At 32.6% G+C, this 14,008-nt stretch overlaps 1 protein-coding gene across 1 annotated transcript in view; it reads right to left on the bottom strand.

Moving 5' to 3' along the window:
* LOC130576780 (cadherin-10) overlaps positions 1–14,008 on the bottom strand; it is a 57,681-nt gene that overhangs the window by 8,192 nt on the left and 35,481 nt on the right. The window contains exons 5-8 of the mRNA XM_057371679.1: positions 9,558–9,745; positions 6,446–6,699; positions 4,750–4,886; positions 2,320–2,441 (exon numbers count right to left, since the gene is read on the bottom strand). Of these exons, the coding sequence (XP_057227662.1) occupies positions 2,320–2,441; positions 4,750–4,886; positions 6,446–6,699; positions 9,558–9,745 (701 nt within the window). The remainder of the gene's footprint in view (positions 1–2,319; positions 2,442–4,749; positions 4,887–6,445; positions 6,700–9,557; positions 9,746–14,008) is intronic.

Genomic DNA, 14,008 nt, shown 5'->3' with positions numbered 1-14,008 from the left:
GGGGGGGGGGGGTGTCAAAAGAACAGCAACCACCAAAAGAGCATTCTGCCAGAGATGCTGCTTATGTGTAGCTTGAGCTTTTTGAGAAAGGATATTGACTTTGTTTGTAGGGTCACCTTATGACCTGACATCAGCAATAGCAAGCAGGAAAACAATCACAGGCCCTTTGAGTCACTCAGACTACAAAAGTCACATTTCTTTATTTCTCTCTTGCTATGTGTTTGCATATATTTGTATATATGTGCACATCCCTAGTTATCATATACTCTGTGTGTGTCTATATATGTAAGCATATACATATATATATATACATATATATATATATATATATATGTATATGTATAGGTATAAAATTTAGGCTTCTGTACAAATTAAGCAAATGGGAAAGCACAATATTAATTACAATTAATTAAGTGTATGTACAATGTCTGTCTTTAGTAGATGGGAAATACTGAAATGAATACCACAGAATTTGTGATGAGTGAAGCACCATTAATTCAGTGACCTAATAAAAGATATAAATTTCATGGATCAAATATAATTATGAAATCTGAAAGGGAAGAAAAATAGCAGAAATGTGGGAGGAATCAAGCTTAGAGAACCATGTTCAGTTTGGATTGATTAGATTCTCTCAGGAGAGATTGAATTTGAGAATAACAAGTCTTATTTATGATCTGCCAGTAAACAAGAAGAATACAATTACATTCAAATAGATTCTTCATGTTATCCTGCATTAAATTTTTTCTCTTCCTGTAAATTGTTTTCTTTAAGCAATCATTTGCAACTCAGATTTCTTAAAAAATGTTTCTATTTACAGACCTCAATAAATCTGGCAGGTTTTTTCTTATAAAGACATTATTGAGCTCTATAACAATTTAGACATTTGTGTATGTGTAAACTTATTTAGCATCTCATTTATTAGTTATAAGTGATTAGTGCTATTTTATTCAATTTTTTAACTGACAGCCTATTCTGAATGTAAACAGAAAAAACAATAGAATGTAGAAATAACTTTTCCTCAAAAAGCATTTACATGAAAATTTAACTGTTCTATTAAAAATTCCTGTGCCCATTAACTAGTAACCTGCACAGGTAAAATTCTGAAAACTCAGATGAGTAAAATTTGTGGGTTGATGCATCTATACTTTTAGTTTTTTTTTTACACTGGACTTTTTTTTTTTTTGTTTTTTTTTTTTTTTTCCTTTTTGAAACTGGAAGAGGGAAATTAGGTGTTCTTATTNAAATTAGGTGTTCTTATTCAATTTTTAATCCAGATGTCATATTGAAAATGATTAAAATATTATTTTAGCACTTATAGAAGACACTTCAGCTGTCAAGAACACTACATTTTTAGCCAGTGATTTCTCTTTATCTAACAGCTTGAATTCTCTTATGACTGTCATAGCAGACAAATGAACTTACTCAGTGTCTTTAGATATTTTATGCCTTATAAATTCAGGCCTTAAATTCTTTGTTCTAAGTTCCAACTGATGTCACTTGGGAAGCAAGGATGGCCACCTGGATGTGAAATTTGTAATACAACCTGAATATTGTACCTTTGGAACTCGAACAGTTAGGACAAGCTGGCACTTCTACTCCGTTCTATTCAAAGATACTGAAAGGGTTGCACTGAGGTACTACTGCTACCATTTTAAAGGCTTCATTATTGGCTGATTAAGCTGTGGGATATGTAATAGGAAAAATTTTTTTAGCAGTTCTAATAAGCAACTGCCTATTGAAAATTAGGTATTAAACAGTGCAGTCGTATCACTTGAAGTACTCATTGTGTAGCCTTTAAGAAACAAAAAGAAAATACTATGTTACCATTTAAAAAAATGTACATTTTATATTTTCTTTCCAGAATTTTTTGGTGTGATAATGGAAGATGAATCTAACAATCAAAAAAAGAAGTGGAAAATACAATTGTTTCTAACTGTTGCCAGCATGGATTGAAATCTATCAGAATTTTGCTACTGGAGAATTGAAAATACAGATCAGACTTTTCAGTAGTTACATACAGTGTTCTACTTTGTGAAATTAATAGCAAAGCAAATAATTACCAAGTCTCTTGGGCTTATCTCATCAAGGTTTAACAGCAGTACAAGTATAGGCAAAGAAAAATTATGACTGACACACTGATGCAGTTGTAACATACTGAGATTTCACTCTAAGTCTCATCTACAGAGCTAATTTGCTTTCATTTTGTTAAATTTTAAAAGCTATTTTGGATATGATTTTTCCCAAGCAATAGGCAGGAATGATCTACAGTTGAGTGCTGTAGCAAAACTGGATAGTGGGAAGTGTTTATCAAGGGCATACCTGTCCAGCTCTTGCATTTTCACAGACAAAAGTATCGTAGAATACAGCAAACTGTGGGGCATTGTCGTTAACATCCAAAATTCTTACATAGACAGGAACACGAGTAGTATCTTTGGGGTTGTCTGACAGAAGAAGAGAGAAGAAAAACTGGGTTATTTTCTTATTAAAAATTTTCTGTTTTCTTCTAAATTTCATGAGCAATACACATGCAAGGTTAGATTTAAATCTGGTCAATATTTGGCGTACAAACTGGTCACAGGTCAGAATCAGGTCTTTTGAAAAATAAGGACATTATTTGTGTAGAGTAAAAAAGAGAAGTATTGGGATCTAGCGACCAATTAGGTTTTTCATTGATGAGGGGCTGCAGATGTTAACAAAATAGTCAAATACTGTGTATGAAAATTATGCCCACTGCTACAAAAGCAAATTTCATCATTTGGTGGGCTCAAGGTTTTGTAAGATTTTGATCTTTAATTTTGCAATTCTTTGTGWTCTAGTTTGTTTTACAGAAAAGACAACCGATTGTGTGCCTTGTGTTGGTTTTGGCTGGGATACAGTTAATTTAGTTGATGACATGAATGTATATTCTGAAAAATTTTCAAGTCTGACTTTCCTCTCTTGTCCCTTAATGCAATTCCAACAAAACAGATGAAAGTAACTTTCCAAAAATTTGGTAAAGATTTTATTAGAGTAAGGTTGGTTTATTTATTTATTTATTTATTTATTTATTTATTTATTTATTTATTTATGCTTAAATTGCCTTTTAAAATATGAATGTGATTCTCTTAGGTAAAGAAACAAGAATAACCTCTGCCTTGCCAAATGCCAAGATCCTACTATTATTGAGAGTGCTCTTTTGTTTGTATAGGTTGATCCAGGAATACAGGTGTTCCTGTTCTCACTTGCTGATCTTGTTGCCATATCAAAAAAAAAAATGAAATAATGCCTGGGTGTAAAAAAAAGTTCAGCCATTTCTTGGAATTCTGCTGTAAGGTAGCCAAATAATATATGATTTTGCAATATTCATGGAATTGGATAAGCAACAAAAGAAAGAAATTGTTCCAAATTACTGATTTCCCCCATTTTATTCTTCTTCAAATAAAACAAATTATATTTAGAAGTTGGAATTGTACTTGCTTATTATCAATAATATCTTTCCTAAAGAGCATTATGTGGATCTTTATGACATCCTGAATTGTGTAAACATCCAGGTTAAGACACGGTTTTCATAGCCTTCTGCATGTCTGTACTAACTTTCCAAATCAGTTCTAACACTGCTTTCTCTTTCTGTCATGCTTCACAGGTAGCATTTTAAAATATTTTAAGATCTGAATCTCTCTCTTCACTTCTTTCTCCAAAACTAACCTACCTTGTTGGAGAATGCTAGCTTCTCCAGATATGTCCTCAATGTAAATTTGCTTCAAGTTTCCTGACAAGGAAATAAGTTTAGCACTAAGATGTAGTCATACAAGGATGCTAAGTTTCATCATTACATAAATCTGAAAAGTATAACATTGGACAGCACTCTGAATGGTTGCAAGCTCAGGACAATGCATTACAAAAAAAATAAAAATAAAAAAAAATACAGTTGTTTTTGGTTTGGGTTTCTTTTCAGAGAATGTTTAATTGGCAGCACACAATGTTCCATTTAGTTCTCTGCAGTGCAGCTCCTGCCAACCACATTTCCTTGCTAATCAGTGGTTGTTTTTCTTTTTTTTTTTTTTTTTTTTTTTTTTTGATTGAAACAGAATTAGCCCTAAAAAAACAAGTGACTTTGAAAGGAAGTTATTCTTAACAGCTGATTTCAAAGATCAGACCTTGGTCCCTTAAAAATTTTCTGTCCATTAATTAAAGCTCGTCTCAATAATGTAGCAGGTTTAGGAGGATATCTGTTCCTCTTCTTATACTCTTAACATGAAAGTATCTACTTTCATGGTGATTTAAATGGTCCAAGAAATGCTTTGGGATCAAACTGAACAGATCTTGTAAGATATATTCATTCAAAGAGCTGTAGGTGTAGATAGCTCAGAAAGAGATAACAAAAATATTTGTAAGGAAATGAAGAAAACAATAGAGACAAAAAATAGACTACCATGCAAAATAGCTATTTTAACAGCAAAAACATATTATTGTCCTCCAAGAAAAGGAATAAAACAGAACTACTCTAGTCTTATTATTTAATTGGGTAACATTTTTGAAGCAACCTGGACATTGAGGTGATGGAAGCAGGTGAGGAAAAAAGCAATGAGGATGCAGCTGTTGTTAGCTTCCCACAATTCACTTTATCAGAACTCCTAGCAGAAAGGGGCAGGGAGCAAGGAAAGGAGGGTGATTTTTTTTTTTTTTGTTTTTTTTTCCTCATGAAGTCACATATGTAGCTTCACAGGCTAAGAAAAACTGAAAGGAAGAAGAAAAAACAAATTGGCTTACTAATCTCAGCTGCTATAACACTAAGATTGTGCCATTGTGATATCTCACGGTCAAGTGGCTTAGAAGTATAGATGGACCCATTTCCAGAATGAATGTTAAATATCCTGTCAAGGTCAGTGTGACGATCCAGAGAAAACCTAAATATGATAAAGAAATAAAAAAAGTATTGTCAGAATTATAGAAAATAGAAGAAAACATGTATTTCGCAAGTCAGTATAGGTTTTACATTCTATATGCTACAGTACAAAGGTTAGTTTTGAAAAGACATATATTTAGTTTCTATAAAYAATTCTGAAAATTCTGAAAGTTAGCTCCATAGAATAAGGAATTAAAATGAGAAGAATTTAACAAATATGATATAATAGTGTAATATCTAATAATTGAAGCTTTTACAGGCACATACCAGAATAATTTTTAAAAGAATCAGAATTTCAGTATAGGAATTAAAAAATTATTTTAATTCTGAAAGGAAAATTGTCTTTAATATACTGTTTCTTCAGACTGGGACTGACAGCTAATTTATGAGCTCTTGGAAAATATTGCTGTAAGCTCAGCTTCTATTATTTAGGATACATTCATTCACTAAAGATCAAGTTTAAAAAGAACTATATAAAAATAAGTTCACAGACAGAACTTTCCCTTTCATGAATTGATGTTAAAAGACTTCATATGTTTCTGTAGTTGCTATACTTCTATAGACAAGATATCCACTAACGTGATATGGAAGTGTCAGTCTAGTATCAAAAGATCTYTCTTTCCTCCATTTTTTTTCTAACATATAACACTGCCTTCAAAATAGAATTGAACCTTTGATGTGGAATTAAATGTAGGATTTTGCCAAATACAGAATGTTYATCAGACTGTGTGTCAGAATTGGGCCAAWTTWAAAAAAAAAAAAAAAAWAAATAGGACACTTGTATAGCACAATAGAAACAAATGTTTATGTTTCTATGAAATTTTATGAGTGATATAAACAGTTCATCAAATGCATCTGATTTCATTTACAGTGCTTAAATAAATTGAGCCAAATTAAAAAATGATGGGGTATGAAAATAACATCTATATGGCTTTGGTGGCCATTGTTTACTCACTCCACCACATGCAATCAGAATAGATATGTGAGACAAACAAATAAAACCCCAAGAAACAAGTCAGCATGAAAATGAATACAAAAACAAACAAACAAAAAAARRAAWTWRAACAGCCAATGAAAACTTCTGATAGTGCAATGAAGAATTGTTCAAATGATTTTTCTTTACTACTGGCTTACTATAATAACTGTTAACTAGAATAAAACAAAAACCTGCTCTTTGCTAGAGAAATAATATTAGGCTACTTGGCTTATATGATAAGCATTTAATATTACTTTGTACATTATATTAGTTTTGTTGAAGACTGGAACTTATTTCATCAGCACTCTGTAAGTTTTTCAGACTGTGAAGAAAGAAACAATCTGAAGAGGCTACTTGAAATCAAGGTGTAATTTTTAAAGTTTTCTATGAATTGACATGCTGGAAAATGTTTTCCATGTCTCTTGTGTGCAAGTAAATGGCACGAACAGCACTATTCTCAATCCTGTCTATCTGTGGGATATTCATAAATAATGGAAAAAAACCTCTATGTAAAACTCATGTTGTATTCCCATTTACCTTAATTTCTTTCACAAATAATGTGTTTACAGACACTGAAGTACTACCTTATTGGACTTGAGGCAGAATCAGGATCTCGTGCCATCACTGTTCCTATTATTGTTCCCAACTCAATATCTTCATGCACCTCAAAAAGGTAAGAAGATCTGCTGAAAACAGGAGGTTCATCTACATCTTCTACAGAAATTTTCACAATAGTTGTGTCTTTGAAAGGCCCAAGGTAATAGAAACGTGGATCCACATGRGTATTTTCAGCTTCGACTTTCAAAGTATAAAGTCGTCTTGTCTCATAGTCCAGTGGCTAAAAATGAAAATTGTGACAAATTTATTAAATTAGATTCACATATTGACAGATGTTGACCTATATACATAATAGAAACTGAAGAATACTCAAGTCWTACAGATCCTGCCCTGCATTGTGAGAGCACCAAGACAATTAATACTTTTCCCACCACAGGACTCTTTTTGTCTGATAAGAAACTGTCATTGTTTTTATAGGAAGAGTCTTTTTCTACACAGTAGTTGAATTATCTCAGCATGAACCACAAAAGGATTTTCAGTGCAAATTTGCCAGTTATTCAGAGAACTTTGCAGCTATTTCAAACCAATATGGGTTTGAAACAATCATATAAACATTTAAAATGCTTGAGATACTGACTGGAAATACAAACATTCCCGAACAAAGTATTTGATGCTAGTATTTAATAGGAAAGACTGTAAACTCCTGGATAATCAAAATGGCCAGAGAATTGTTATAGTCAAGCTTATGTAGCTGGCCTTAAATATCAGGAATATTTTATGTGTCTTTTGAGGAAGATGTGTGTGTCAAAGCTCTCTATATCTAGAGAAACAGTAAGGTTGAATCTTGTTCCTTTTCATTTAATTTAATGAATCCAACATCAGAGAGGTTTTTTTTTTTTTTTGAAAACATATTTGACATTTTTGTCAGCAGTTCTTTTCTTAAAATGGAAGGAGGAGCAGTTCACAGCTATAATTAGAAATCATTTTGGATAGAAAAGAATTCTATTCCTTCAAATTTTTCTAGCTGTCATAGATGAAAAGTATTAGCTAATTAATGATTCTAAGGAAACGAGCAAACTGAAAATCTACCTTTCTGACACAAAGAAGACTTTATCAACTCCCACAGAATCTCAGAGAGATACAGAACTGGTGGTTTTCCTTCATCAAAATGGGTGGCTGATGACTTTTTTTTTTCTGCCTAACTGCTTTTAAATACTAATTAATGTTCATGAAATAYGCCAGAGTGACAGGTTAGATATTTAAATACATTTTTAAAAGCAGAAATATGCAGTCCAGTGAAAGAATTAGTTTSCTCACTATCCCAGACTTGTTTCAAAAAGTAGTTAGAGCAGATGGGAGAATATCTAYGAATTCAATTGAGAAATGCAACACAGTGCTACTATTTAATCTAGATCTGAGGCTATTGGTGTGTCTGCAGAGTGCATCATTCTGCTGTTAAAGGGATGCTGGCTTCAAGCCTAGAAGCAAAGAAAACATGCTAGTCCTGCTTTATTCTAAAGAGCTGGTTTAATTTGACAGAATGTGCACTATGAATATGTAAACTTGCTACTACATTTACATCCAATTTGGACATCTCATCCAGCTACACTGCAAAACATGGCTATGAAACCTGTGGATTATACAGGCATTCCAGCACATCAACAGTAGTGAACAAAACTGTTGCCCAAATATATGAAATTGTGGAAAATCAATTATTTTGTCTGAGAGAAATTGTATGGAAGAATTTGTATAGAAAAAGTTCTTTTACAGCAGATATTAAATTCAGACTTAATGACTTACAGGCTCTGTAAAGGAACACAAGCTATTTGTAGCTATTCACCACTGAAAAGAGAAATTACAATCAATGTGGATAAATAATTAAAGAAAAAGAATGTTTTAATAAATCAATGAACTGAGCATTCYCATCTCCTTCCTTGCTTGTTAGTGCGGTTGTCTGTGGTATTGAATGAACTACTTATGCATCACTGAAAAAGCTTCCCAAAAAAATGCAAATTCTGTCAGACTCTTAATGACAAAATCAGAAGATCTTATTCATTAGYTTTTATCAGAGACATTTTTGGAACTGCTGTATTATAACTCATAATTTTTGTTATATTTGATTCAGCTATTAGACTACTTTTTTAAGACTCTATTTATTTAATATAATAGTAGTCTGTATGAAAAATCTGAAGCAAGCAAGAAAAGAGCATCTCAAGAGAAGCCTTCACAAAATTCTAGGAAAAGGGAAAATTATTAGACCCCAAACTTTGTTTTTTCATTTTTTCCTAGATAACTACTACACTGATATGAACTGAGAAGAACACAGAAATTCAAAAGGAGYACTCTTATCTTTGCAGAACTTATCTCTTCCTTGCTTGCCATTATCAAGAGATGTGGAGGTATATTTTATACCACTCTTTATTGAATTGTTCTATGCTTAAGGACAATTGTTTGGAAACCTAATAGAAACAGCGCTTTATGTTAAAAATTACACCCAAACTCTTTAAAAGTACATCTCAAAGTCCCAAAGACAAAGATCAAGGGCCTTCTGGAAGGGAAACTGTTGAGGAGCAGGAGAGTGGCATTTCTATGTGTGAGATCTCAAACTTGGAAGATGAGTATTGGAAAAAACTCTGACAGTGCAAGGCAGAGGGCAGAACTAAAGCTAGCTCTGAGACAGGGACACCATCATTGCATACAYGTTGCTCTTGTGGTAACCCCCTCGTGCTGGAACCAGGAACAAAAACATTTAGCTTGCAGCTCAAGTCTGTGTTTGGGCATACATTGGTCACCTAAGTAGATGAGATTCCCACAGAGAAGGAAAATCTGTGTCTCAGTAGTGAGTGAGCTTGCTATAGAGCATGTTTGCTTGTTGAAGTAGTGAGTGCATTGTTTGCTGAAGTAAGTTACATGAATACTGCAGAAGTCTGTAGTATTTGAAATCACGGAGATAATTAATGTTTACACATCTAGGTTGGTCTGCTTTTTCATACAGTGCTTTAAACCTATGCTGCATCTTAGCTATGGTCACCACCTTGGGATGCTTCCAAACGTTAAGTCATCAYATGACCTAAGCAATGAGTATTTGCGATATAACATTAACATCAAAACCATCCAGAGAATGCTGTCAATAGACACCTTTCTCACAGTGATGATGCCTTCCTGTGTGTCCTTCTGTGTCACAATATCAAACATATCGGTTCCATCACCATCTATAATTCTGTACTCTACTTCTGCATTTTTTCCGGTGTCCGCGTCTGTGGCTTTAACGCTGCCAATGGCTGTCCCAACTGGGGAGGATTCAGGAATGCGGAGATGGATGGTACCTGTCAAACAGACCAAGAGCCATTTAGGACCCCCACAAGCCAGTGCACATACATAAAGCAACATCATGTGACACAACAGCTGATAAAATAATTTTGTGTATTTTTTTATTCTGGAGAACTTGCCATTCAATACTGAGAGGATGGACAATATGTGAAGCAGAGAACTGTGCAGAGGAAAGCTTTATAGAAGGTTGAAAATTAAATTGTAGAGAAAACAAATTCATCGAATAGTTATGTTAAGAAGGACCTCTATTCTCTCTCAAAGAAGAATCAACTATGTCTGCACTTTTCTTGCCTTTCTTTTCCTCATACTTTTATTGTCCTCGTTTTTCTTTCATTCCTGAAATATCATCTGGAAAGACTGTGTTGTGTTCTTGCYAGGTTTCACTCTTCTTTTATGCACCTTAATATCTAAGGGCAATCTTTGAGATAAATATTACATGTATTTTATCATGGAAGCAATAACAAGATTTTGCTGTCCAATTCTGTGCAGCAGACTGACATTTTGGCTTTCAAAATTAGAGACTAAGATACCATAATAAATAAATTTGAATAACATATTAATGCAGGGGGAGGTTGTTTTTTTTTTTTTCAAATCTATGAGCAGAAAGTGTGCCTATACTTGTAAAAGCAGTTAATTCATACTTAAATACGTTTATGAATATTGCAGTTCTTGGTTTGTGCTACTTTTCTTAGTTATAGCCCTTTATTGTGGTGTCATACAGCTGATAAAATACATAGGAATAAAACTGTCATCATTCAGACATGCTACAGTAAATTGAAKTAAGTACCTTAGCATATATGTTAGTATTCTATGTCCTAGCCTTAGTGTGGAAACTGTAAATAAGGGTTGAGATCTTTGGTCCCATCTGTTGGAACATATGTTAGAAAAACACGTGGAGGACATAATGTGCTATAATGAATCCTCATTAAAAAAAAAAAAAAAAAAAAAAAAAAAAAAAAAAAAAAAAAAAAAAAAAAAATCAATAAATACATCTACAGTTGTCATTCCAAAAATGAAGCTGAAGTCATCACGTCTCTATTAGAAAACATTTTCTTCTCTGGCCTTATTTAAGTTTTCTAAGATTTGCTATTCTACTTAGAGACTACCTAAGTTAAATGTGTTAGAAGTGTACTTTAGTTGAGAATAACACAGAAGTGGAAGTGGTAAAGGACAGCAACCACATGAGTAAAAACTGAATAGGGTACCCAAAAACCAACTCAGAAACTATATATTTTGCTACAAATAAGTACAGAAACATCCATCCAGTGGCAAGGCTGTATGGGAAGGTCACTGGCAATATGATTTTATCATATCTTCAGCAACGCATGAGTCATTTGAGGATTATTGGTGTTTTACAAGCCAGTTACAGAGTGACACTATAAAAATACCCTATTATTCATTGGGTTATTTGAGATTTTTTTCTGCTTCTACAGAGTTTTTTTTTTCTTCTCTATTATGTCAGTACATTCCCATTTGACAAACCTAAAAAAAAAATTAAAAAATAAACACTGTCCCATTTAGTTTGCATTTAAATGTTGAATGAAAAATACTGAAACACTGAAATGTAATTTCTTCATATAATTTTACTTAAACGGTTTCTAATATGAAACTGACACATAGCAGAATGAATTCTTTATGGCCATGTACACCCCACATTCTCTTTATATGTATTTATTTTTGATCAGCCACATTTTTATTTCAATTGAGTGCTTTATCCTGCATTTTCTCTAACATTTTCATTACCTTTCTCTAATATCTAAACCCGTATACTTTGCTAGTAGAGAATCTCTCCATAATCACCTAATGGTTTAAATAAAAGAACAAAACTAAAAATTAAAAAAAAAAAAAAAAAAAAATTTAATTTAAGGAAAACATAGCACCCATTTAGTATTTTAGCAGTAGAATATGAAGCTATGGTTGTTTTTATGAGGTGCCAACTATTCCCCACATTTTTCTTCTGCTGTGCTTAAAACTGCATTCCCAGGCTATGCCTTGTGGACACTCCTTTGACTCCCAGTGTAATACCCAAGTCATTAGTTTAGTCTACAAAGTGGTAAGAGCTCATATCWTGAATTGCCAAAAGGGTAGTGGAAATATAGAGTGAAAATAATCAGAWATTTATAATCTGGAAGATATCTGTAATTTAACCTATCAATTTACAGAAAACTCCTCCATAGTATGAGACACTTAATTTTATTATTTTTGTCACTGAAAACATTTAATGCATTGACTAAGCATGGGATGCAGTGCAGCTTTAGACACTGCATCAGAATAAAAACTACACCAAACTAGAATTATCCTTGGAAAACTCTGATGTCAATCTTATTTCTCTCTTCTAAGCAGAGTAGTTTACTCTTTGCACTTACTGCAGTGAGTGATGTCCTATCATTTGTCTGTCAGGAAAAGAAATGGAAGGATGAAGGAAAGGAATAMTTTTCCATATACTAAGGAGAGCAGAAATAAGATTCAAGATTAAAGTCTACACACTTGGGATTGCAAATACTTCAGTCAGTCATAAAGAATGAAACAGCAATCTTATTTTTCCTTTTACCCTTCTTCCGATTCACTCTTGAATAGGCATATAATGTAAAGGTAAATATTATAAAATATTACAGCCTATAGTCTCACAGGAGACATGGGCTGCCATAATTCAGGTGCACTGAGTTTCACTCAGGCTTCTACGTCCATAAACCACATTTGCTGTTTATCWTTGATCAACACTATCTCCTTACTTCTGAGAACAGTTGGAAATGGTGAAGTTGAAACAGAGATCCAGTGTCTGAGGTCTCTGATGACCTTTCTACAGCACCTTGAAAAAGCAGTGATAACACCACTGCTATCTATGTGGGTTTCAGTAGATCTTTAAGAGGAAAAAAATATTTTGAAGAATCTTGCTTCATAATCTAAACAACAGGGGAATGAGGGGTTCTTTTTTTGTTGTTGTTTTTTTGTGTTTTTTTTGAGAAAGTAAAATACAATGCTTTATGTAGAATTTCCCACAATTTTAATATGAGTTTCTTGTGAGAGATATTTAAGATGTTATTAAACATTTTTTTGTTATATATGGCTGTAATATGCTGAGTCCTGTGAAAAAAATAATTGGCATTTTAATACTTATCCTGGCAATTAATAAATCTCATATGAATATTATTGTCTCATGAACTTAATATGTCTGTTTTTGTTTATTAATGGAACAGAATAATAATTGTTTAACTTAATCRGTTTCAGTTCCAGTAGTCTCATTGAACTCTGTTAAAATCATGAATCATTATAATTTCTATTTGCATTTTGAGATTAAATAGAAAGATTTTTTTAAAAAGCCAATAGCTATCTTTACTTTCATATATCTAGTAAAATGAGTAATCTTTCAAAATGTTTTCGTTTCCATTTCCAATGAAACACACATTTATATCTAACAAAGACATTGGCAGAGAGAAAGTAGAGAGAAAAATAAAACAACAACARCCCATGAGAGTAAAATTTTCTTTAAAACAAATGACACATCTGATTTAAACTGACATTAAAGAAAAATGCAGAGATGCTACATCAAATCCTCCTCTCACTCAAATATGATATTGGAATGCCAGATAAATCATGTAAAAATGGTCTAGAAAGTTGAAKCCATCATTGTAACTTCTAATTTAACACACTGCTTAAGAAACAAGGAAAGAAAAATAAAGCATAAATATGCACTTTTGAAGCTTTTATGTTCTTTTAACTGTTTTTTTTTGTTTTGTTTTCTTTTTTTTTTCTTTTTTGTTTTTGTTTTTGTTTTTACTTTTGTTTTCTGTAAGGCTTTGAACATGACACCTCCCTGAATAGTCCTCCTTAGTACGTCCAGAGAGGAGTAATATAGCATTTCTCTCCTACACGGCACTGGAAATACTATAATCTTCTATACACAAATTAAAACAACAAAARTAATAAATGAAAAAGGTGTGGAAAAACAAAGAACATAAATGATAAATTAACAATAAATTATGTTCAGAATAAGACCCTTGTGGAAATGCACAAATTTTAATTACACAATGGTGCATGCTTTTTTTAAATTTTGAGAGTGTGTATGAAATGACATGCTGGTAAACATCTTACGTAAACACATACATATTAAATGCAATATTAAATTGAACAAAATTTTGTACTCCATTTGTGCCGTGAAGAGTATAATTTGAAGCTGATTCTGTTATTTTGATCCTGAAGAGTGCATCAGTAACTRCAGGATTCAGTAGAATTATACAGAGTGTATAAAACATGTGGTG

This window comes from Malurus melanocephalus, unplaced genomic scaffold (assembly GCF_030028575.1).
Source record: "Malurus melanocephalus ecotype Western Australia unplaced genomic scaffold, MMel_1.1 scaffold_154, whole genome shotgun sequence".
Lineage (NCBI taxonomy): Eukaryota > Metazoa > Chordata > Aves > Passeriformes > Maluridae > Malurus > Malurus melanocephalus.
Note: the sequence above shows the minus strand (reverse complement) of the source record. Positions and strands in the feature narration are given on the sequence as shown.